Source organism: Rhinopithecus bieti, unplaced genomic scaffold (genome assembly GCF_001698545.2).
Source record: "Rhinopithecus bieti isolate Rb0 unplaced genomic scaffold, ASM169854v2 scaffold_14454, whole genome shotgun sequence".
In the NCBI taxonomy this organism is placed as follows: Eukaryota; Metazoa; Chordata; class Mammalia; order Primates; family Cercopithecidae; genus Rhinopithecus; species Rhinopithecus bieti.
Window position 1 is genome coordinate 2,031,244 of NW_016808228.1, and position 26,086 is coordinate 2,057,329.

At 45.8% G+C, this 26,086-nt stretch overlaps 1 protein-coding gene across 1 annotated transcript in view; it reads right to left on the bottom strand.

Moving 5' to 3' along the window:
- Positions 1–5,729: 5,729 nt before the first annotated feature.
- Positions 5,730–26,086, bottom strand: part of GNB5 (G protein subunit beta 5) — a 60,844-nt gene continuing 40,487 nt past the window's right edge. The window contains exons 5-11 of the mRNA XM_017886112.1: positions 25,577–25,709; positions 19,982–20,125; positions 17,778–17,869; positions 12,635–12,683; positions 10,434–10,530; positions 8,940–9,106; positions 5,730–7,248 (exon numbers count right to left, since the gene is read on the bottom strand). Coding sequence (XP_017741601.1) covers positions 7,237–7,248; positions 8,940–9,106; positions 10,434–10,530; positions 12,635–12,683; positions 17,778–17,869; positions 19,982–20,125; positions 25,577–25,709 — 694 coding nt within the window. The 3' untranslated portion in view covers positions 5,730–7,236. The remainder of the gene's footprint in view (positions 7,249–8,939; positions 9,107–10,433; positions 10,531–12,634; positions 12,684–17,777; positions 17,870–19,981; positions 20,126–25,576; positions 25,710–26,086) is intronic.

A 26,086-nucleotide genomic window follows, 5' to 3' on the forward strand; every position in this document is an offset into this window, starting at 1 on the left:
CCAGGATGGTCTCGATCTCCTGACCTCGTGATCCGCCCGTCTCGGCCTCCCAAAGTGCTGGGATTACAGGCTTGAGCCACCGCGCCCGGCCAGATTTTACCTTTTTATACATTATACTTTAGCAGTAAGACCATTGTTTTTTCTTAGATTTGCAGTAGCTTTGGGGTAAATGGTAAATCCTCTGGCACTGCCATTGGTAACTCAATAATGATGAATAAAACTAAACAACAAATGAATAAATTAACCTCAACATAGAATTTCCAGTTCACACAATATGAGGCAGTTTGTAATAAGACTTGGTGAAAATCCTGTCTGTGCAACTTGGAAGCTGTGCAGCTATGGGCAAGTTATTCAACCCTCCTAACCTCCATCTATCTCCCCATCTAAAAATGGGGCATCATGGGGCTGTCACAAGGATTACATGAATTGGTATACACAAAGGGCTTAGCACAGTACCTGGCACATAGTAAAAGGCCATCATTCCAGAGAAACTTTTATTTGTAAATGGTAAATCCTCTGGCAAGGGTGACTATGCTCACTTGCCCCATTCTCAACCAAAACCAAAATGTGACAATGTTGGTCTTACCTATGTAGTTTCTGTTTTATTGAGAATAGCTAGTGACTGCTTATTATTTTTTCCACGTTTTAAGTAACAGCTTTATTGAGATGTAATTAATATGCCATAAAATTCACCCTCTTAGAATCCAGTGGTTTTTAGTCCATTCACAGAATTGTGCAATCACCACCACTAACTCAGCTCCCCCAAAAGAAACTCAGTGCCCACTAACCGTCACTCCTCACCCCAGCCCTGAGTGACCACTAATCTGCTTTTTGTCTTTATGAGTTTGCTTATTAGGACATTTCATATACATGGAATCCTACAACATGTGGCTCTTTGTCTCTGGTTTCTTTCCCCGGCACAGTATTTTCAGGGTTCATCCATGTTGTAGCATGTGTCTACGCTCTTTCTTTGTATCCCATTGTGTGGATGCACCATATTTTGTTCATCAATTCATCCACTGTGGAACACTGGGGCTGTTTCAACTTTGGGCTATTATGAGTAATGCTGCTATGAACATTTGCATTCAAATTTCTGTGTGGACATATGTTTTAATTTCCCTTGGGTACAAACTTAGGAGTGGGAGGCTGCCAATTATCGTGGAAAACACACAGGTTGGAAATGGTGGCCTTTGCTTCACGGTTCCTGGTTTCTGACAAAGTTAATCTTTCACCATTGGTGTGCTGGTTAGATAACCTTGGGTTCAAAGACAGACATTTCCTGTTGCCACAGTCTTTACACAAACGCTCATACCATACTTACGATTAGTTGTTTATGTGGGTTAAATTAACCATGGAGTCACTCCTGATCCCATCTCCTTACTAGAGGGTCTGCATCTACTTTTAAAAATAATTATTTTTAATTGACACATAATTGTACATATTTATGGGGTACAGTGTGTTATTTTGATACATGTATACAATGTGTAATGATCAGGGTAATTAGCATATTAATCCCTTAAATATCTATCATTTCTTTGTGTTGGAAATGTGAAAGTTGTTAGAATTCAAGAGTTACTAGTGTTTAAAAAAAAAAAACCATGACAAATAGAGCTGAGGAGGCCATGAAGAGAGGATTCTCATGCTTGTATGCCTAATACGAAAATGATCATAAAAGATTCTGCAAAAATTACAACCTTGCACATAGGCTGCCACAACCTCACACAAAATTACTTCTGCAAGGACATCTGCCTAGCAACTGCCTGTCCAGCCTCGGACTGGTGTGACCTTTGTTATTGATATTTGTAGCCAAGGATAATTATTTCAAAACCATTATGTAATCCTCCTCATTTTTTCCTTTAAAAACCTTTTTTTTTTTCCTTTTTTCTGAGTCAGAGTCTTGCTCTGTCACCCAGGTTGGAGTGCAGTGGCACCATCTCGGCTCACTGCAAGCTCCGCCTCCTGGGTTCACGCCATTCTTAGCTGGGACTACAGACGCCTGCCACCACGCCCGGCTAATTTTTTTTTTAATTTTAATATTTTTAGTAGAGACGGTTTCACCGTGTTAGCCAGGATGGTCTTGATCTCCTGACCTCGTGATCCGCCCGCCTCAGCCTCCCAAAGTGCTGGGATTACATGCGTGAGCCACCGCCTGGCCACCTTTGTTTTTCTTTACCTCCTGGAATATGCACACAGTTTACTACAGCACACATATTCCTGTTGCAGTGCCCTACTTTTGATTAAGTATCTTTTTCTTTTAGAGAGCCTGTCTTTGTTATTTAGGTTGACAGGAACATTCAAAATTCTTCTAGCTACTTGAAAATACACAGTAAATTACTGTTAGCGATAGTCACCCTACAGTGCCGCCAAACACTAGACTCCTATCTTGCGGCAAATTTGATTCCATTAACCAACTCCTCCCCACCCCCTGCTGCATCCTTTTTTGAATGACACGAACACATTCAGTCATTTCATTTCTTTCACTGGGGTTGGCCCTGCGGCAGCCCACGGGAGGCCAGAGTCCCCTGTGGAGACTGACCAACCCTGAAGGCCAGCCTGGCTCCAGCCAAGTCCTGTCTAGAAGTAGGAGTCTGTGGCATGTCCAGAAGAGTGACCCAATTCTCTCCGGTCACGGATGAGAGGGCAAGTGGTTTAGCATCGCAATCCTCACACAGGATCCACAGAGACAAGATTCACTCGCGGCCTCCCCAGTGGGCCTCTGGCTCAGATTTCCTGGCCCACCTCAGGCCTGCCCAGTCCATATCTCAGGGCGGGGCCCTGAAGGCGCAGTGCATGAACCTGCCATGGGTGGGATGATTCTTCTCAGCAGGCGAGTTTGGGAAATGAAGATCCACAAATCCCCATTCAGTCAGCTCTCCTAGGCTTGGGAGTGGCCTGGGCCTCAGCCTGTCTTCTACCCCATCCACTGTGCCTTCCCCAGGCTCCCAGGCATCCTCTTTTCAAAGGATTTTTGGGTCACAGACCTCAGCTGGTCCCGAGCCCTTCCGACTGCCTCTCTGGGACTTCCCCCACCGATCAGGGCTGCCCCAAAGCCTCCTCCGAAGGCTTTCCCTAGGGTGGCTCTCCTCAATCATCCTGTCACCTCTTTCTTTCCCAAGCGCTTCCAAGGCCCTTAATGGCCTCTGGGAGGTCTCACATAGAAGGGCTGGAAAAGGGCTCACTGGCCCAGATCAGCTGTTCTCAAGGCATGATCCAGAGCCCCTGAGGGTCCCTGAGACCCTTTCAGGGGTCCTCAAGGTCAAAACTATTTTCATAATACTGACACTTTGTGAGCGTGTGTTGGTGACTTTTTTATTTTCATTCTCTCAGTTTTCCAGAGACTACTGGCATGGGTGAAAGATCACCTTGATGGCTAATGGAACGTATGCATCTGTAATCTTGTGTTTTATAACTTTTCTCAGTCTTAATTTCTAATACGATAAATGTGGATAGATACAATCCACAAAGTTATTTGGGGTCCTCAATAACTTTTAAGGGTGTAGGCCGGGCGTGGTGGGTCACACCTGTAATCCCAGCACTTTGGGGGGCCAAGGCGGGTGCATCATCTGAGGTTGCGAGTTTGAGATCAGCCTGACCAACAGGGAGAAACCACATCTCTACTAAAAATACAAAATTAGCTGGGCATGGTGGCGCATGCCTGTAATTCCAGTTACTCAGGAGGCTGAGGCAGAAGAATCACTTGAACCTGGGAGGCAGAGGTTGAGGGGAGCCCAAGATCGTGCCACTGCACTCCAGCCTGGGCAACAAGAGCAAAACTCTGTCTTAAAACAAAACAAAACAAAACAAAACAAAACACAGTGTAGAGGGATCCTAAGATCAAAAAGTTTGAGAACCACTGACCCAGACGAAGCTCTAATTGATGAGAATTACTAATGTGCTATATGAGTGAGGGCTGCCTATGGAGGGGGAGATGGGGAGAAAAAAAAGAGCTGGGGGAAGGGGAATGGGGAGGGAGGAGGAGGGAGAAAGGGCAGAAGGGGAAGGAAGGAGACCAGGAGAGAGGCGGAACAGGGAGAGAGAGGAAGAGGAGATGAGGAAAGGAGGAAGATTGAGAAAGGTTAGAAAAAGGAGTCTGGATGAATGAGAAGGAGAGGGGGCAGGGGCAGAGGAGAGGAAAGAGGAGGAGTTGGGAAGGAGAGAGGAGGGATGGAGGAGGCATTGGGAGGGAGGGAGGGAGGAGGTGATGGGAGGGAGGAAGGAAGAGATGGGAAGGAGGGAGGAGGACTTGGGAGGGTGGGAGGAGGAGATGGGAGGGAGGAGAGATGGGAGGGAGGAGATGGGAGGGAGGAGATGGGAGGGAGGGAGGAGGGAAAGAGAAGAGAAAGAGGGAAGATAGGTGGAGGGAGAAGGGAGGGGGGCAAACAGGAAGGGGAAAAAGGAGGACACAGGGAGGAAGCTGGGAAACCTTCCTGAAGATGTGCTAAAGAATGAGGTATGCACATCACATATTTTAGTGCCATCCCATGTTACAGATGGGGAAACTGAGGCTGAGAGAAACTCAGATATTATCACATATTCTGTGAACATGTCAGGGCTGGGTGTGAACCAAGGTCAGACCTCCTTTGTCACCATGGCGTCCCTCTAACTCACAGAGGAGTCCCAGTCTCGGGGTGCCACCTTTCAGCCAGCTGGCCTGGCAGCTACAAGAACCTGGGACACAAAGGCCCTGATAACCTTGTGCTGTTTTAAACCACTTATAATCTAGAGATGGGTGCGAAGGAGGCAGAAGGGCAGGAAGAGGGCAGTGGCAATGGGATGCCCGCCTCTGGCTCGCCTGGGAGAACAGGGATGGCTGCCAGGGCTCCGCCGGTGAGAGGCTGACCACGCATTCTAAAGCACTGGACTTGGCTTCATGTCACAGGTACTTCCCATAATACCCATCAACCACACCTTTCTGCCTGCACTTTCTTTTTTTCTGGCCCGGGAGGGGGTTGCCTAAGGCTCTACACCTCTGGGGGCCCATCTGGCCCCTTCACCTCAATTGGTTTGGTAGGTTTATCCCCAAGTCCTCTGGAAAAAGGAAAAGCTGATTATAAAATGCACTCAGCATTATTTTCGATCTGCAAAACACAACCTATTCCATGGAGCTTACCCCTGAGTCTCCACATGCTGTCACACAGTCCAAATCCCGGCAGCGCCCACCGTGAGAGCGCATGCTCACAGCAGAGGGGGCTTCCTGCCCATGTAGGGAGTGGACGCATTCTCTGGAATACTTTCCCTGGGCCTGTAAAGTGGCTTTTTGGATTGGAAAGTCACAGTCTACTTTGCACATATCCTGAAGATGCTCTCCACCCCTCCAAACATAGAGCCTGGAATGTGCTTCCCCTGGGCCACCTTTCCTTCCTTTCCCGTGCCTTCCTTCACTTCTGGGAGCCGGAAGGCACACTGCAGAGACAAAAAAAAAAAAAAAAAAAAAAAAGGCTGTGGGACAGAGGGCTGGGCATGCCACCACAAGGAGGCCAGCCGCACCAGAGGCCACTATGGGACATTCTGGAGCAGAGTTCAGGAATCCCATGGTGTCCCTGACCCCTTCAGCAGCTGGCAGGAGCTGGCCAGACACTGGGCCCATTTCCTGAGCCCCTGCCCAGACTGGAATCTACTGGGACTTAAAAGCACTCTCTCTGGGCTCATTGGAGGCAGGCAGAGGCCTTTTATTTTTCTCTCTCTACCCCAGACCCCGGTGTGCAGTAAAACCACCAGTAACTGCTCTGCAAATGTTCAAATTATTATGTTTATTTGAAGTGAGATGATGGAAAAGCTGGCCTGGCTGATTTTGGACCGAGTGGCCCATCACAATACCTGAATAAGCAGTTGTGAGGGTGGGCCCGGCACACCCCTGGAGCATCTGGTCCAGGCCTGTCCTACGGCTGTGCCCAGCTCGAGCTCTGGAAGAGTCTCTCTGAGGAGCAGGGCTTGCAAAGCCAGAGCTACCACTTGAAGGGCTGGGCTGGAGCAGGACCAGGAGAGGAGACCCGACAGTCCAAGGGACAGGGTGCACGCAGCTTTCAGGTGCAGCCAGAACCTGCCGGCAGACCCCAGGCCACCCACGAGGCCACAGGGCAGGCCTCACCAGGAATGACATCTGGTGTCTGAGGTGACCTTTTATTCCCCTAGATGATAATGCGCGCCATCTTTTTAAATGAGAAGTTTTCTAAAGCAAAGAATAAGCATCTACATCTTACAAAAACCAAAAAAGGAAAAGGGACCCTATACCGAAAAGTACTTCCTTCTTCCAGAAGGAATCCTGAGTCTCAGATAAAGAGAAGATCTTCTTTTACTATTGTTTTTCTTTCTATGTAAGAGAAGCAGACATTATTATTCATGACTATCAATCATCTGCATATGTAATTATAACTGCAATGCAATACACATGAATATAATTTATATGGACAAGATCCACTTTAACCTAAGTGTTTCCACTAATTCTACTAATAGGTTTTTAAATAAGTTTACTATCCTGTGTTCCCACACAGAGTTTTGCTTGCTCTCAGAAGCACTTGTTTACAAACAGCACTGGCTTTCCTTTCAATTCAGAGAAAACGCCCTGTCCAAGTGACACAGTGACATCATCATCATTCAGCAGTCAAACCACCTGTCCTTTTGAGGCATTTCTCTGCATCATTTACAGCAGTTCACCATGAACAAAAATGTTTTATCCAAAAAAAGACAATAGAACAGGAAGCTGAAAAGACACTTTTACAATAAAAACATTCTAAAAAAAGCGATTTTTGTCTGATTACATTTGGAATTGGAATTTGCTTCTATCCAGACCAGTTACCAGTCCTCAGTCCATAAAACCAGCACTTCCAGAGGAAGGTTCCAGGCATCACAGTGCACAAGAAATATCAGACTTTAAAGTGCTCTGAAAATGAATTGACTCAAAGAAATAATACGGACTATATTAACTGCTGAATTCTACTGGTGACAGAATGAGTTGAGGCTACTATTTAGAATAACCTTAAAAACAGATATACTTTAAAGTGTTCCAAAAGAAAAATACTGTACTTGAAGGTATTCTCGCAGTGCTGAAGGCTCACACTAGTGTATTTCCAGAGGTGACAGTTTTAATAGTCATATTGGAGATGCTTAGTGACCTGTGGGCCATGGGTTGCTCCCCTAAGCTAAACCGCAGTAAACCCTAAGCTCCTCTAGAAGTAATATCTATTTACATGTGAAGATTTCAAATTCTCAGGTATACATGAGTGCACTATGAGATGATTAGGCCCAGACCTGTGAAGACACAAACAGATAGATTTTAGACCTTTGTAGTCAACAACTTATAAAACTTGAGCTTAACGAGATAAAATTAGTCTATTCACACACATGCATGGGCATACATGTGCGTGTATACACACACACACGCACACACACACACACACACACCATCCAAAATAGGGTGCTCCTGTGCCTTAGAAGGATAACACTGTACTCCTAGCAACGCAAAGGTGCTTCTTTGGACCCGATCCCCTCCTCCCTTAGTTAATTGTTTGTGGGGCATCTGCAGCTTCCTTGCTAGGGTCTGGTTACTCTTATAGATTGACAACCAAAACCATTTGAACCCATACAGCTCACCGTATACATTAACACGACTTTACTCATTTAGGACACTCTTACCCAGGAAGATGAACTCACAGATAACCTTTTTATTCGCTTCAGGAATTTTGCAAAAATCCTTTTCTCTATCCTAACACTAGACTACTCAACTTACCCTCTTTAGAAAATACACCCATGTCTCAGGACAATATAGACCATCAAATGACTACTTAGTTTTAAAGGGTTTCTTCGAAACCCTCCCCCACCCGTGTCCAGCAATCCTAAAACTATTATGCCACAAAGTTGTCCAATCCCAATTAAGTGGCCCCCAACAAAGACCTGCCTTAAACCAGACCAAAAAACCTCATGCATGCCTTTGTCCTCCTCTTCTGAGATGCCACTACACCTCTACCAATTCTTGATGTTCCACACTGAGGTAAGCAATAAATTTAGCTTTGCTCTATGAATGGGCATCTTTGTTTTGAGACAGAGTCTTGCTCTGTTGCCCAGGCTGGAGTGCAGTGGGATAATCTCGGCTCACTGCAACCTCTGCCTCCTGGGTTCAAGCAATTCTCCTGCCTCAGCCTCCCGAGTAGCTGGGACTACAGGTCCATGCCACCACGCCTGGCTGATTTTTGTATTTTTAGTAGAGAAGGGGTTTCACCATATTGCCCAGGCTGGTCTGGAACTCCTGACCTCAAGTGATCTGCCCGACCTGGACTCCCAAAGTGCTACAATTACAGGTGTGAGCCACCACGCCCGGCTTAAACAGACTATTTTGGTAGTATTTTGGGGGAGCCAACACTCAACAAGGTTATGGAGCTATCTTTGAGAATTTAATGAAAGCCATGAGGACAAAATGCATACACCCCAAATTTGGCATATATAATTTCAGGGGCTTCACTTCCAAAATTAAGCTATAGGAAAACTAAAAAGAAAAAAAAAAAGATAAAAGTAATAATTTCAGGGGCTTCACAGCCTTCTGGATCTGTGACCCTCGTCATCACACGGTCGATAATTGTAATAAGAACCCTATACTATAGGAGAAGAGACAGGTTATCTGTGGTTTGCCAAAGGCTAGAATCACAAGAATCAGACTTTTAGGGTCAAAGGGAACTTTCTGGATGACCAAGCCTAACTATTCCCTCACCTACAGGCTGATACGCAGTTGTCAACTCTGTGGGAGAATACCTGCATTGATGGGGCACTCGCTACCTCTCCAGGCAACTAGTTCCTTCTGTGGCTGTGGGCAGAGCGGAAACGAGAGCTCGGCGAGGCTGACCAGGGCCACTTGAGCTTACTCTGAAAGCCATCCCTCTGCTTCAGAAGGCCCGTCACCCCTCCTCTCTCCTCTCACACACAGGAAAAGAGAAGACCATCTCTCTTACTCTGAGGGTATGATCCCATGATCCTGAGCAGAAAGCAGTCCCATCGGGGGAAACTCGTAGAGTGCTAACACGGTTTTCATGTCCAAACAGGATGGAGACCCGGGACCCTTTGAGAACATCCCAGACGTTGATAGTGTAATCATTGTATCCAGCAAATAGCAGGCGACCTTGAAGCAGGGTGAGATGATAGCTATTAAGCCAGTTCCTTGCTTCCTGTTTCTCATTACATGATTGTCACTCACTCACTCATTCAGTAAGCAGTGATTCAGGCCCACTGAGTCCTAGACACTGTGCTTTACCTTGAGGATTTAAAGGGGAGAAAGCACAGTCATGGCCCCTGGTGGAGGATGTGGGGCAGAGAGGAACAGATCACTGTAGCATCCCATGGTAACAGCCATAATGCAAGTGCTTTACACACGGAAAGTGCTACGGGACCAGAGAGGAAGGGGGATCAAGGAGGACACTGCAGACACAAATAAATTATTTCTAGTCATTTGCTAGTTAACAACTTGTAAAACTTGTTTAAAGAGAGAAAGTTAAAGTGACATTTGAGTTGGCTCTTGAGGGTTGAATAGGAGTCTGTCATGCAGAGAAGGCAGGGAAAAGATGCTCCAGGCAGTAGCAGGAACTTCTTGTGCAGTTAGTCTAGGGATGTGTCTGGGGAAATCGAGTGGTCCAGGTAGTCAGCCTGTTAGCTCTGCTTTAACTTTCTATTTTGCTTTCTTTTTTTGACATGATCTTTCTGGAGCTATGCTTTTTCACTAGTAACTTCCCACAAAGGAGTCATGAGCTTCAGGGCACTGAGAAGGGACTCATTTTATTTTTTCCCTTTGAGTCGGAGTCTTGCTCTGTTGCCCAGGGTGGAGTGCAGTAGCACGATCTCAGCTCACTGCAAGCTCCATTTCCCAGGTTCAAGCGATTCTCCTGCCTCAGCCTCCTGAGTAGCTGGGATTACAGGCATGCACCACCATGCCCAACCAATTTTTGTATTTTTAGTAGAGAAAAGGTTGCACCATGTTGGCCAGGCTGGTTTTGAACTCCTGACTTCAAGTTATTGCCTGCCTTGGCCTCCCAACGTGCTGGGATTACAGGCGTGAGTCACAGTGTCTGGTCAAGAAGGGACTCTTGCTTAACCTCCACCTTAGAGAAAAGTTCCCTTTGGGGCATGAAGAGAAGCAAAGACTGGGGAGAAAATGCCCGAGAGCATTGCAGAAGTGAATTTCTGACACTTCATTGCCTTGAAGGACAGCATTAGGTGAGTACACAGCCTTCATTTCCCCCTGGAGTGAATGGGGCTAGAGGAAGTTGCCTGGAGCAGGGCAAAGTGGGAGGTCAGAAGCTCAGAGGAGGAAAACTGGTGCAAATGTGGATGATTTCTCATACTGGTCCACAGGAAGCTCGGTTAATGAAAAGGAACTGAGTGATGGTGGAGCGCTAGTTTCATTCCGGTCCTGTCTTACAGTCCTGGGAAAAGTTTCTGAAATAAAATCTTACCACTGAGGGAGAAGTCCACGCTGGATGCTCCAAATATGATACTCTCTTTGGAATAGATGGCGACCTCTCTGTCTGCCCGCAGGTCATAGAGGCGACACTGGGGAGCAAATAAATAAAGCAGCACTTACTTCTGGCTTCAGTTTGGTGATGTGATGACCAAAGAGCTACAGATAGGTGCTAGTGACTTGTGTAGTTTAAAGGATGAAGGAAAAACTTCTTAGTTTTCCCTACTGTTATTTCATCCTTTAGTCCTGACTCCTATTAATTTCTATTAGTCAGTAAAGAGTCCTGATTCCTATTAATCTCTATGAGTCAGTAAAGAAATGACAAATACAGCAAATTTCTTCAGGTATAAAACAAAATGAGGCCCCACTTTTTTTTTTTTTCTGATAAAGGACACATGTTCATTGTAGAAAATTTTGAAATATTCAGAAATGTATACAGAAGGAAATGAGGGTCACCCTAAATCCTAGAGGTATTTACTAATTTTAAGCTGTTTCCTTCAGTCTTATTTCTATTTTATGTGTGTATCTGAATGGGCTGGATGTTTCATTATTGCTTCTATTAACATTAGGTTATACGTACTTTCTCATATCATTAAAAGAAAACTTGAAAAAACGTTATGAACATGGTTACTGAATATATCAGAATCTATTTAGCCAAATCCTGTTGTTTCGGTTGTGTTTAATTTTTCTCTTTTATAAATAATATTATGATGACTCTTTTATCTTACATAAAAATCTTTACATGTGTTTCTGGTATTTTCCTTAGACTAGGTAAGAAATAGAATCCTTAGAAGAGTTATCAGGAAATAGCATGACCAGATCAGAAGTAGAGATGTTTTATTTTATATTTTATTTTATTTTGAAATGGAATTTCGCTTGTCATCCAGGCTGGAGTGCAATGGTGCAATCTTGGCTCACTGCAACCTCTGCCTCCCCGGGTTCAAATGATTCTCCTGCCTCAGCCTCCAGAGTAGTGGGGATTACAGGCGCCCGCCACCTCGCCTGGCTAATTTTTGTATTTTTAGTCTCATTTAGTAGAGACAGGGTTTCACCACATTGGCCAGGCTGGTCTTGAACTCCTGACCTCAGGTGATCCACCCACCTTGGCCTCCCACAGTGCTGGGATTATAGGCATGAGCCACTATGCCTGGCCAAGTAGAGATGTTTTCAAGCTCTTGATTCATATCTGCCCTCTAGCAGGGTGGTGCCAACTATCCTGACCCCAGGCTTGTTCCAGGCTCCCCACCAACCCAACCTCTGAGCATTTCTTTGCTAATCCAAGTGGCAAAATGGGCATCTGATCACTGAAAATTTAAAATATAGATTTCTTTGATTATGGGTGACTTTGAAAACATTTTCAGGTGTTTACTTGCCATTTTGGATTTACTGCTTTGTAAATGACCTGCATTTTACCCTCTTCTTTAATTGGAGTGTTTGTTTTATTGCTTATGTAACCCTATTCATATCTACAGGATTTGAACTTGGCCTGTACTGTATGTGACAAGAATTTTTCCATGATGTATTCCCTTATATTGTTATATATCTTTGACATACAGAAGTTTAAATTTTCATTATTTCAAAACTCTCAATCGATTCTTTTGTAATTTCTTTAGCAGAAAATTAGAATGAAAACCATTATTTCATAAGGTATTTGATATTTTGAGGGCAACAAGAAAATATTTTTTCTCTTGAAAATAATTTGGCAATCAGTATCAAAAGCCTTAAAACTGGGTCTATTTATGGCTCAGCAAGTTATGTCTGAGAATGCTAAGGAAATGATAAGCAAGGTACAAAACACTAATAGCAGTGTTTTAACATGAAAAAAAAAAAAACCTTGATAAGAGCCAAATGTCCAAAAATTAAAGACAAATATCACGTTCATAACATGGAATACTACTCAATCATTAAGAAAATATAATGGAGAGAAATATTTATCGGCCTGGGAAAATGTTCACATTCTGTTAAGTGAAAATGCCAAATTATAAAGCATTTTGTTTGTCAAAAAGAAAAAAAGTCAGAAAGGAATTCATCCAGCTATGATTTTCTTGGGTAAGGAGATCAAGGTAATTTAATATTCCCCAAATTTTCTTCATTGAATACTCATTACTTCTGTAACCAGAAAATAGTTATTTTCTAAAATAAGTTAGCAGATCCCTCTATTGAATAGGAAAAGCTCTCAATAACTTAGAAACATACCGTAGCATCATCTGACCCTGAAGCAAAGGCATCTCCACTGGGGTAGTACCTGCAGAGAGAAAGTACTTTATCTAGGGTGGTGATTCCCGACCCTGGATGCCCATCAGAACCATGCTAGGCCCTTGGAATCAGAATCTCTACTTCTAGGGACTTAAGGAATATTTGCAGCAGAAGACGGAAGAGGAAGCTCATATGTCAGGCCCACTGACTTCTAGTTTTCTTCCCTGTTAGTGGGGGACAATGATGCTGGCCTTGTAGAGTGAGATAATGTGTGTTGATATCAGGCACAGAACACAGAGCAGACCCCCTGTAAATATAGTTTCCCTCAATCACATATCTAATTCCTAAGACTTGGCCCAGAGCTGAGGGATAAGAAAGGGGGTGTGAGCTCAGACACGGAATCAGATGCACAAAGCCACACTGGATGTCTGCACTGACCATTTACTACCTGCGATACTTTTGGCAAATGACTTCCTCTTGCCCAGCCTCAGTTTCCTCATCTGAAAAGTGAGAGTAATAATGCATATTTTTTGCTGTGAAGTTTACATAAGACAGTCCATGCAAAGAATCTGGCATGGTGCCAATTAAAACACATTCAATAAATGATGATTATTACTGCTATAGTCGTTCTCTTCTCAATGATTAGTGAGAAATATGGGTCCTAAATTATAATCCAGAGGCAGAATGAAAGCAAATGTCTTTAAACCCCTCCGCTGTGCCTCACCCAGCTGTGTTCCCCACACCTTCCATTGTTTCTTTTTTTGTTTGTTTTTTTGAGACTGAGTCTCACTCTGTCACCCAGGCTGGAATGCAATGGCGTGAACTCGGCTCACTACAAACCTCCACTTCCCAGGTTCAAGCGATTCTCATGTGGCAGCCTCCCAAGTAGCTGGGATTACAGGCACGTGCCTCTATGCCTGGCTAATTTTTGTATTTTTAGTAGAGATGGGGTTTCACCATGTTGGTCAGGCTGGTCTCGAACTCCTGACCTCAAGTGATCCACCCTCCTAGGCCTCCCAAAGTGCTGGGATTACAGGCGTGAACCACCACACCTGGCCTGTTTCTCCTTTCTTGTACCAGTGACCTACCCTATAGCTCCATAAAAGCCAGAGGAGGAGCAGCCCTTTAAAACAGCTAAAGTTACTCCTCCTACCCGCGGGAGGGGAAGAGTCAAAACATTTGGCAAAGGAGAGGGAAGCTTGACTTTGTGTGACTAACTTACACTGGCCTGAAAGACGGGGATGGAGAACAGAAAAGCTGGATGAGAAATGTTAACCATTTTCAGCTCTGCCCCAGTCAGTCTATCATGGTGTGGGCACATTATGTTTTTGAAAGCATTACGAATTCATGGAGTATCTGATGCATCCATATTCCAAGGTCAAAATGATTTCTAGATTAAATACCATTTGGGGCCACATGGGCTATGATTTCCTTCTGCTGGTGGGAAGTTCAGGGACCAAGTGTATTATCTTCCAGGTAATACATAGATTATCTGGAAGAGACTTTTTGTGCCCCCAATGTCCCCTCTCTCTCTCCTATAGCTATGGTTAAATAAAAGCAGGATTTTTTTGAATGGCACCAAACCCAGGGGGTGCTACTGGAATTCAGTGGCTGGGCCACAGGGATGGTAAATGTCTTACATGGAACATTCCCTTACAATGAAATGCCCTTCCCAAAATGCTAACAGTGAGCCCCACTGAAACACTGGTTTGTTTTTCCTGGGCACATGGCAGAATGAAAACTATGTTTCTAGTCTTCCTGTAGCCAGATGTGGCCATATGATCATGTTCTGGCTCATGGGATGCAGACAGAAGTGATAAGCGCAACTCTCGTCTACCAAACAGCTGGAAAGAAGGCATGGTGGTAGGCCAGTGGGGGCAGGAGAGGGAGCACCATCCTAGGGAGTGGGTTGCAAAGACAGAATGAGCTATCATCGCAGCTCAGATTTTAAGGTGAGAACAAACTTCCATCTGGTTTAAGCCACTGTTATTTGGGCTTCTCTCATACAAGCCCATGTCCTAACTAACCCAGTGTACCACGAAGGGCATGCTAAGAGAACAATGACAATGCTCAGTATAACCTCAGCCTTGGGCAGACATGGTAGCCAGTGTTTGCCCTGGAAGAAAATCAAAAGGTACCCTGAACACGGTCCACTGAATCAGTCCCTGTAGCATCCGTCAGATGAGTCTCAGTGCCAATTTACACCATTCCATAAAATAACTTAATTGAAACTGCATTCACTCTATGTAGAAAAATGGCCATTTAAAATTTTAAGTTATAGTGTTCCCTATCAAGAATTGGGTTTACGTCTCCATTTATCAACATCTTCTTTTATTTCTCCCATTAAGAATTCATAAATAGTTTAAAAAGTTTGGTTACCACCGTAAGATTTTCTCTCTCTCTCTGACTTCCTCAGTGCAGGAGATCGATGAGTAAATTGGCCATGCAGTGTGGTCCCCCTCACACAGGAGGGCACCTAAGTCAGCCCTGGAAACCAGGGGGGCTTCCTGGACAGAGGGAAGCTTAAGTTGAAAACTGATGGTCAAAGGAGGTTAGAGGCAGAGGGTTCAGGGGAAATGAAACAGCTCAGGTGAGAGTGTGCATTTTATTTTTTTATTATTATTATTTTGGAGAAAGAGTCTCACTCTATCGACCAGGCTGGAGTGCAGTGGCGTGATCTCGGCTCACTACAACTTCTGCCTCCTGAGTTCAAGCGATTCTCGTGCCTTAGCCTCCCAAGTAGCTGGTATTACAGCCATGTGCCACCATGTTTGACTAATTTTTGTATTTTTAGTAGAGATGTTGGCCAAGCTAGTCTCCAACTCCTGACCTCAAGTGATCCACCCACCTTGGCCTCCCAAAATGCTGGGATTACAGGCATGAGCCATAGCGTCCAGGTGAGTGTGTGCACTTTAAAGCTGTACATTGGCCCTCCATAGCCATGGGTTCCACACTCATGGATAAAATCAACTGCAGATTAAAAATATTTTAAAAAAGAAAAGGATTGTTGCATCTGTACTGAACCTTTTTTCTTGTCATTATTCTCCAAACAATACAGTCTAACAACTATTTACATTGCATATACATTTACTAGATATTATAAGTAATTGAGAGATGATTTAAAGTACATGGGAAGATGTGCATAGGCTATATGCAAATACTATACCACTTTAATTTTATTATTTATTTATTTTTATAACTTCAGCATACCCTGAGAAAATACTACATAGTTTTACGTAGGATTTTGGTATCTGAGGGAGGTCCTGGAACCAATTTCCCACAGATACCAAGGAATGACTATACTTTATTAACACATAGGGGCTTATTTTTGTGGCTTTATCTTCTATCTTGCATTTTACTAACTTCATTTACTATCTGTAGTGATCTTCAGATTGATTTCTTTTGATTTTCTAGGTAATTACTGCATATTTACAATAAGTGAGAGTCTTTTTGCTTTTTTTCCTTATCCCACATTTGAGGGCAAGGAGTACCAAAGTAAGTACGTATTGTTTTTTGTTCTTGCTTTTAAGAGAAACAATTCTCGTGTTTTCCCACTAAGTATAACGAAGATTCTTGGGAGTTCTGAGTATAAGGAAAATACTTTATAAACTGTCTCAACAGTACCATCTTCCATACATGGCAAGTCCTAACCTCTCTCTTAGGATCTAATTCATGGATCCTGCTACTTACTTGACATCTTGAATGTTTAATAGGCATCTCAAACCTAACTAGCCCCAAACAGAGCTCCCAAATCCATGTGCAAAACCCACCTCCTCCCCCTATCCTTCCAGTCTTCCGTCTTAGCACATGGACTGCTACTTACTGCCCTCGATAAAGGATGTGGGTTCCCTAAGCTCAGGGTTCTTCTAGAGTGCATCCCTTGCATCTGCCAGTGTCATTTGGCCCTTTTCATGTCTCCCTGTGGACCTGGGGCTCAAGTACCAGCACAAACAAGCTGATATCCTGGCTACTGCCATTACTATGAGTAATAAACTGTCTTTCATCTCTGACCCAGGAGTCTTGTGTCTTCTACCAGCATCCATGAGCTATGGCAGCCCAACTTGTTAACATGTAGGTAGATAAAATCTCAGACATTTCGTAATTCTTGACATTTCTCTGTCTCCACCATGTCTTCCTTAGTTCCAGTCACCATCGTTTCTTTGTTGAACTCACACAACCACCTCTAACTGGTTGTCATATTTCCATTCTTGTTCCCTACAATGTCTTCTCCATATAGCCAGTGATCTGTTTGGTTTGTTTGGTTTTTTTCTTTTTGAGACACGGTCTCACTCTGTTGCCTGGGCTGGAGTACAGTGGCACCATCTCGGCTCACTGTAGCCTCAATCTCCTGGGTTCAATCGATCCTCCCACCTCAGCCTCCTCCGCACATCACCATGCCCAGCTAAATTTTTGTATTTTTTTTTTTTTTTGGTAGAGACAGGGTTGCACCATGTTGCCTAGGCTGGTCTTGAACTCCTGGGCTCAAGCAATCTGCCTGCCTCGGCTTCCCAACAGAGCGATCTTTTATGATCAGGTTAGCCACCCCTACCCCTCCCAACTCAAAACTCTCCAGTGACCACCTGGCCTTTTTTTAGGTCCCTTAACCTCTCATCTCTGTGCTTTTCCCCCAGCTCTTTGCGTGCCTGGCTCTTTCATCATCCTGGCCTCAATGTAAATGTCACCTTCTCAGTGAGGCTGTCTTTGACCTCTAAGAAATGACCCATCCCATCTCCCTATTTTACTTTTATCACAGTAGTTATCAGTATCTGAAATTGTATATTTGTGTTTGGTCTAGTTTGTCTCCTGTAAGAGAGTAGAGACCTTGTCTATCTTGTTCACTAGTCTATTCCCAGTTCCTAGAATAATATCTAGCATATAAATACTCAGTAAATATTTATTGAATGAATGGATGAAAAATGCTGATTCAACCTAGGGAGGATATTAATTGCTCCTAATGCAATTAAATTAAAATTCTCCATGAGTTCTGAAGCACTGTTCAGTTCCACCACAATCAGCCTTTCTTCCTGGGGAGGCCTCTCTCATCCAAGTAAACTGATCTGGAGGCGGTTCCTTGGCTAAGGATTACCCAAGCCAGGCAATGCCGGCAGAACAGAGAGGTGGCATGAACATTCTACTCACTGACCGGACACTGTTGATGTCAGATTCATGTGTTTCAAAGGCCTGCACGCACTGACCGGAGCGCATGTCCCACACCATGGCTTTCTTGTCACATCCCTACAAATGCAAAATTACCCAGAGTTATGGCCACTTCAAGGAATGTCTATAGATAAGGCATGAGTCCCAGTTATATAACAGAGACCATTTATTTCCCATTAGCAAATGGTTGACAACACACTTTTCTGAGACTAGCTTTACCTGAGGGCAGTTTCCTCAGTCAGAAAGCCCTTAGCAGCCTAGAACTAGGTCTTGGGATGGGAGGCAGGAGGGAAGGCACTCAGTTTCCTCTTTTAGCTTGTTTTCTTCTTTTGAGCATTTCTGAATGGAGGCAAACCCTTCTTACCCTCCCCCGGGCATCTCCCTTCCCTTGATTTTCCCTCTTTTCTCTCTTCTCTTTATACTTGCCTCCCTAAGCCCAGAGGGCAAGGCAGGCAGGCAGTGGTGTGTGGTGGGCCCTCTCTAGCTGTGACATTAATGGGTCGGCAGTGCCCAAATGGAGCAGCTGAGAATCCCAGCTTTGCTTCGGTGTATGGAGCAGCCCTCAGCAAACCTGGAGAGCCAGGCGCCCCAGGCCACCTGCACCCTCAGCAGCATGCTGGGCTGGGAATCCACAAACCAGAGGCCCATCAGGGTGCTGCCATTGACGCGCCGGGTGGCTTAGGCGAGTCACCTCCCTGGACGTCTGCCTCAACACCTGTAAAGTCAACGCTCTCTTCAGGTTGCTAACATGAGGGTTTTCCCATTATCCTATCAAGGCTCTGGGAGCAGTTTGATAAGTTCCTGCAGGGTGGTCATGTTATCAAGCTCAAGAAGCAGAATGTGGACTCTCAATAGTCAAATAGCTTAAATGATCAAATAGCTTAAATAGTCAAAAAGTAACAGCTTAAAATTGGTGTCCAAGTTATTGGTTTCATCTTGGAGCACAGGGAGGTGTGTAATGAAGCACCGTCACACATCCGAGGAAGGCCCGTGGCCCGAGTGTCTTTACTGAAAATGTGGGCAAAGAAACCAGAAAGGCCTTCACATCTTTAGAGGACATGAAATTGGATGCAGTTTAGTGCTCTGAAAAGACAATATGATCTATAGTAATAGCAGTAAATTTTAAAAAAGCACAGTAGAGTCGAGGAGAGATAAACACAGAGATACCAAGGCACAGGGGTGAAACATCTACACATGGCCAAATACCCAGGAAGAAAATCAGGGTCCCTGCTAACTACAGCTCATACAGCCCTGGCCTGGCTCCCAGGATCGATGTGTGGGCAGCCTGGAGCAAAGGCCCCTTATGTTTCCCAGCTGCAGAAGTCACCTGACAGTGTGTGCATCACTGTCCTGTCTCACCACTGCCTCCTGACGGAGGTGAGACAGGACCCGTGGCAAGGTCAGCTGGCCCAGCTCTCTGTCCTTATTCTCAGGCTGTCCACAGAAAGACTCGCCCCTCCCATTTGCATACACACTGCAAACTCTTTCATCTACTGCTTGCCCCATCCTGGGGAGGGAAGTGCAAACACCACTGTGCACTATGCCCAACTGATAGAGGATGCAACTTATAGTCAGGCAGCAAAGCCCCGACCCAGGCGCCCTGACTCCTAGTCTAGTGCTTCTCTGAGTCTCTGTGGCCCTGTCTGCCAACTCTGAGCTTTCAAAGCCTCTGTTTCTTGCACCCTGTGATGGGAGAGAGGATAGTGGCTGGCAGGGGTGGGGTGGGAGAGTGCCCCACAGGCCCCAAGGCACTGGCGGCATCACAGCGTTGCCTCAGCTCAGTAGCCATCTGACCTGCTGTGCCCTTGTGCGCATCTCTGATGCTCTCAGATGCTAAGTCTCTGCTATTTATTTGAGGAATGACATTTTAAAATGTGGCAGATATACACCTTGAGTTTCAGCACTCATACAGGAGAACATTCCAGATTACTCTGTAGACTGCTAACATCAGTGGCAGAACAGAAGGAGGCCCTCACAGCTCAGCCCTGTAGCTGCCCACCAAGCCCCCAAGAGGGGCCTGGAGCCAGTGAGGTCACTGCAGGAGCTGGGGGTTTAGTGGGGAGTTGAGGACAATTCCTGCAGTCCCTTCTAGGGAAGTGCCTAGGCTAATCCCAGGAATGGACAAGAACTGCCACCATAAGCCTCCTTAGTGGACACAGGAGCCCTAGGGAGTTTCCGTTGGGTCTTTACCCCAGACACGAAGGTGTTTCCAGTTTCTGAGGGGGCCAGGTCCAAGCAGAGGACGTCAGCCCCATGTCCGTGGAAGCTCTGCAGTAGCTGCCCACTCTCCACGTCCCACAGGGCACACGTGCCATCGCCGCTCGCTGTCAGGATCTGCCCGCAGAAAAGGACAGGAAGTGGGTGGCTGTGGTTATTGCTTCTGCCAGGTGCAGTCAATCAGAGGCTTAACGTTCCGCAGGAAAAAGCAGACTCTAAAACACACACACACACACACACACACACACGCACGCACGCACACACACGCACGCAGACACACCTGCTGTATCTGGGTTTATGCACAGAAATCTCTCTCCTATACAAAGAAGGAAAAAGTACATTTCCTACACTCTCACAGTCCTTGAGTGGTGTGTTTATGTGCCTGCCTCCCTGCAGAGCTGAAATCCTGGCGGCCTCATGGTGGTACCTACAGGGCTCTACACATGCCTGGCTCGTAGGAAGTGTCCGTTAGTCTCTGCTGCATGTTTGAAACCTTTGATGCCTCCCACTGCTGTGCGGGCCAGACACTTAAAGTGCTTCTTACTGATGCACACACATCACTGGGCTGCTTGCTAATACAGAGTCTGGGGTGGGGCCTGAGAGTCTACACTTCTCACAGGCTCCCAGGAAATGCTGAGGCTGGTCACAGGACACACCGGGAGCAGCAGGGGTCTAAGCAGCATCTTGTTGGACACGTTCTCTGTGGCTTTTCCCAAGCACAGTGCTGTCCAGAGGCTTCCCAGGACCACTGATGGGTGCAAGAGGATATTCATGCATACATAGGTTTAAGAAACATTTGCTGTGTGCTGACAGTGTCTGCCAGGCACTCTGCTAATGCATGAGGGTTTGCAGAAAGATTGTGTCTCAGTTTCTGTTCTCCCAGAATTCAGTTTAATAGGATTGCCAGCAAGAATGAAACCAACATAAGTCCCCATCCCTGTGTTAAACAATTCTGGGACCAGGCCAACTTTCCTGTTACTATGTTAAACCAGACTGAGACTGAGTAAAAATAACTTTACTGCTTGCTGCAGAAAATACCTGCTCCTGGGAGAAAAGACTGTGAATCCATTAGACAACTTAACAAGATTAACAGCTTGCTCATCCAGACTCACTTCAAGACTGTTCCCTTGCTGGGCTCACCAATCCAAAGCTAAAACAGCTTTGCAAGACCCACCTTCAAATCACCATGCCCGGACCCTGAAATCCTCTAAGTATCCTTCCCTAATTCCTCCATTTTCAGACCCTACTAAGATTCTGCCAAGTGGAGGTTCTCCCTTACTGCAGGAGGTCAGATAAGCTTAGCTTTGCTTGGTTGCAAGTATTTCTGATGTTTGCTTGGGGAGTTGACATCACCAGTGGACAAGGATCGAAGACAACAGCATGGGTATCTCACCACTGCCTCCTGATGGAGGTGAGACAGGACCCGTGGCAAGGTCAGCTGGCCCAGCTCTCTGTCCTTATTCTCAGGCTGTCCACAGAAAGACTCGCCCCTCCCATTTGCATACACACTGCAAACTTTTTCATCTATTGCTTGTCCCATCCTGGGGAAGGGAAGTGCAAACACCACTGTGCACTATGCCCAACTGATACAGGATGCAACTTACAGTCAGGCAGCAAAGCCCTGACCCAGGCGCCCTGACTCCTAGTCTCGGGCTTCTCTGAGTCTCTGTGGCCCTGCAGTCACTGGGATCCAGTGACTGGATCCAGGTGTGCACACAGGAGGGTCCCAAATCCAGTGTGGTGATATCTGAGTTGGTCTTCAAGGAAGAGTGAGAGCTGGCCAGGTGAAGGAAGGGAAGGGGAGAGAGAAACTCCAGGGGGGCCTATGGCTGCACTAAATGAAAGGTGAGTCCGTTCACAGGTGGGGACTCAGCCTGAAGCCAAGAGGGTACTCTGGAAGCTTCTGGGCAGGAGAATGAGAAGAGCAAACGTATATTTTAGGAAACTCTGGCGGAGGCCCAAAGAGCCTCTAGATAGCTTACAAGTACAAAGGTCAGCCATAGAGTAAAGGCAAACAGGGGTGCCAGGGGGAAAGACATGGGGGCGGGGCTGAAGTTTTACTTTTTGTCACTGCCAGTGTGTGTGAGGCCTGGGCTCTGGCTGAGCATACCTTCCTGGGGTTGGGAGAAAGGCAGTGAGGACTCAGAGTTCAGGGCCTTCATAGGCCCAGCTGGCGGCATCACAGAGCCCTGGAGCCAGCTGGGTACTGACAGCAATGGAGGGGATCTGCAAGGGAGAAGCTCTGGATAGCAGAGCCTCCTACTCCCTGCCTTCTGGCTGCTCCACAGGGCCTGGGTGGAGTGATAAGACTGGAGGAAGTGGCTCCTGCAGTGTAAGTGGCCACAAGATAGCCCTTTGCGGGTGATTACTGATGGCTGAGGAAAGAAAAGAGGAATCAGGCCTTATGTGCTGATAGCACGCAACGCACCCACTGACCACACCACACCTTCAATTTCCAGGTGCTGATGGGGTCTCTCCTCCTCACCTTTTGCCCCCTTTGCCTTTTTCTTCCCCTCTCTCTTATATGTTAGGCCTTGCACATAAAGAATCTCATTTTTTTCCCAGCACTTTGGGAGGCCGAGGTGGACGGATCACCCGAGGTCAGGAGTTCAAGACCAGCCTGGCCAACATGGTAAAACTCCATCTCTACTAAAAATACAAAAATTAGCCACTTGTGGTGGCTCACACCTGTTGTCCCAGCTACTCGGAAGGCTGAGGCACGAGAATTGCTTGAACCTGGGAGGCGGAGGTTGCAGTGAGCTGAGATTATGCCACTGCACTCCAGCCTGGGCAACAGAGTAAGACTTGGTCTCAAAAAAAAGAAAAAAAAAATGAGATTTTTTTTTTTTTCCTGCAGGGAAGGAACAAATTACAAGAAGAGGAGGGGAATCTGCTCCCGCCCTGGCATTGAACCCACTGGCTGTCCACAGGACCCCCTCCAGCCTCGACTTCCCTCAGGAGGCCTGCATACATCCAATAAGATGACTTAAGCTGGCAAAGTAGCTTATGGACACACAGAACCTGAACCGAGGCTGAATTTGGGTATTAATATTTTGTTAGATGCTTGAATTCCCGCAATCTCTCCTGGCCCACACCCACTAGTGGTTGTTCCAACTCACCATTTTCCTAACACTTGCAATAACTTACAGTTTATTTTGAGACACCAGGTCCAAACAATTTTCTTTAAGCAACGACCCAGTCTTGATCTTTAATTTAGGAAATTTTCACACCATACTGTTTGATCAAAAAAAATGAATAGTTTTTAAAAGTTAAAAGTAGATTTCTAATACTTTTCAACTTTGTGTTTGTGATCTTCATTGTAAGTAAAAATAAATTTTAAAGGCCAAACATTTATTCACATAAATGCATTAAACAGAACCCCTAACTCATTGTCACTCATTTGTTCTGGAATGCAGAGAATTTGTAGGTTTAATACCATAGTCTCATACCAGCCACTTGAGTTTCTCTTTTATCATCCTAGATCCCAGGGATTGAAGAAAGCTGGAGGTTCATGAGTTCAGTAGTACCCAAACTAGGCTGTGTATCACAATCATCCATGAAGCTTTGTGTTAATAATAATAAAATTGGCTGGGTGTGATGGCTCACGCCTATAATCCCAGCACTTTGGGAGACCAAGGCGAGTGGATCGCTTGAGCTCTGGAGTTCAAGACCAGCCTGGGCAACACAGCGAGACCCCATCTCTACAAAAAATACAAAAATTAGCCAGGCATGGTGGCGCGTGCTTGCAGACCCACTACAGGCCCACCAGCTACTTGGGAGGCTGAGGCAGGAGAATCACTTGAGCCTGGGTAGTGGAGGCTTCAGTGAGCCCAGACTGTGCCACTGCACTCCAGCCTGGGTACTAGAGTGAGACCCTGTTTCAAAAAACAAACAAACAAATAAATAATAACAGTTAACACTTACTGATATTTACCAGGGACTCTACTATTTACATGAATCATCTCGTTTAAGTCTCAGAAAACCTTATGCAGGACAGATTTAATACTTTACAGATTTTATCCTCATGTGCAGGTGAGAAAAATGAAGCATGCAGAAATTCAAATGCTGTCTAGGATCACTAGCTAGAACATGGCGGAGCCAGGATCTAATCCTGCTGTCTGCCTCCGGAGCCACCCTTCACCTGCTCTGCCTCCCAGGCCACGTCTCTGCTGAGGTAGCCAGCTGGGACTTCCCTCTATCTCTGGCTAAGCTACTTGTTGGAAAAGAAAGCACCTTTTAACCCAGAGGTACCCCCTTTCATCCCCGACCCTGCCCTGTGGCAACACAGAGTGAGGCGGATGGGTCTCCACAGAGGGGCTTCAGATGCCTGATGGTCGTGGTAGCCCCCTGAGCCTGCCTTCATCCAGCCTAAATGTCCTCTGTTGCTTTGGTTTGCCTCAGGCCCAAAGACATCTGGTTTTGGCCACTGCAGCCAGCCAGTGGCCACAGTGCCCCCTGCTGAACAAGTCTGCAAGATTCCTGGTTAGGCTCAAATATTAGGTGTAAACAACAGGTGCACAATGGCAATATTGCAAGTCCCAACATCCCCCTGTCAGCAATTGAACAACTACCCAGCCACCTGACCTCCCTGCTTCTAACCTCCCCATCCCTCCTGACATCAATCGCTGAAACCAGAGTAAACTATGGAAGGCTTCAATCTAACTCAGACACCCTCCTCTTCCAAACAAACCAAAATCTGACTCACCCCTCAAGAGCTCCTGCCACCTACAGGGTCCAGCCCAGGCACTCAGGGAGCCCTGGGATCTGGCCCCACCCACCTCTCAGCTGCCTGCCTCCCACTGTGCTCCCTCACACGCTGTGGCTGCCTGGAGTGGCAGCGATCCCTTTTCACTGACAGCAGCAAGTCTGTGACCAACCCCTCCTGCTCGGAGCTCCCCAGTTCCCCCACTGTCCAACCATTACTGGTTTTCATGAAGGTCCCTGAGGGCCAAGACTGAGCTTTTGGCCCCAGAGCCATGTGGTATCTGGCAATGTGGGTAGTAGGTACTGAGAAGATTTGCTGAATAAGTGTGAATAAATAAATGATGCGGTGCTTTCACCACTTGCTAAATAAAACTTGGTCAAATTGTTAAAGGTTGTGTTTTCACTGTAGTGTATTCAAAGTAGAGCAAAGATTTAATATGGTGAAGCATTTTCTTTTTGCGTTGGTTAAAACAGGACTGTAAAGTGAGATGCATATAGTGCACAGCTCTGAAGCCCAACAGCTCAGTGAAGCTTTACACACGTTAGCACGCAGACCAGGGCACAGTAACTGCCTCCACCCCAGGGGGTTCCCTGCTCTACTCCCACCCTCGCCAAGTCAATCAGAGGAGGATTTTCAATATGCCATGAAGTTTATCTCAACTCTATCAACAATCTAGCCCCAACTTTCTCATGTTATTAAAAATCATAATAATAACTGATGAGAAACAATGGGAGCTTCCCCTTAGAGCAAACTACTGGAGCACACCCATCTTGTTCAGAGAGATGCCAAAAGCTTCCTCTCCTCTCGGCTCCTCTTTAGTGCTCCTTGGCAGGTCAACCTGACACCGGGGGCCGCTTATTTACCTGCATGTCAGAGTTGGTGAAGCTGCAGGCCGACAGGTAGTTGGTGTGCATAGCAACAGACTTCTTTTTGGCAGCCATGTTTTCATTTTTGTCAAACGTCAAGGGATACACAGAACACTTATTATCCAAACCACTAGGATGGAAAGAAAGAAGTACCACAGGTTAATGCAGAGTAACAGAAAATGTGTCTACTTTCCCAATCACATAAACTTTTCAACATATTCTCTTTAGCAGTATCATATTGTAACCTTTCCTCCAACTTTTACTTTGAAGATTTTTTTTTTTTTCAAATAGAGACAGGGTCTCACTATGTTGCCCAGGTTGGTCTTGAACTCTTGGCCTCAAGCAATCCTCCCTTGGCCTCCCAAAGTGCTAGGATTACAAGTGTGAGCCACTGCGCCCGGCCAGTTTGAAGATTTTCAAACTTACTTTAAAACTGAAAAAAAAAAAAAAAAAAAAAAAGTATACTGAATACCCAGATCCCTTCCCTTAGATTCACAGACTTAACAT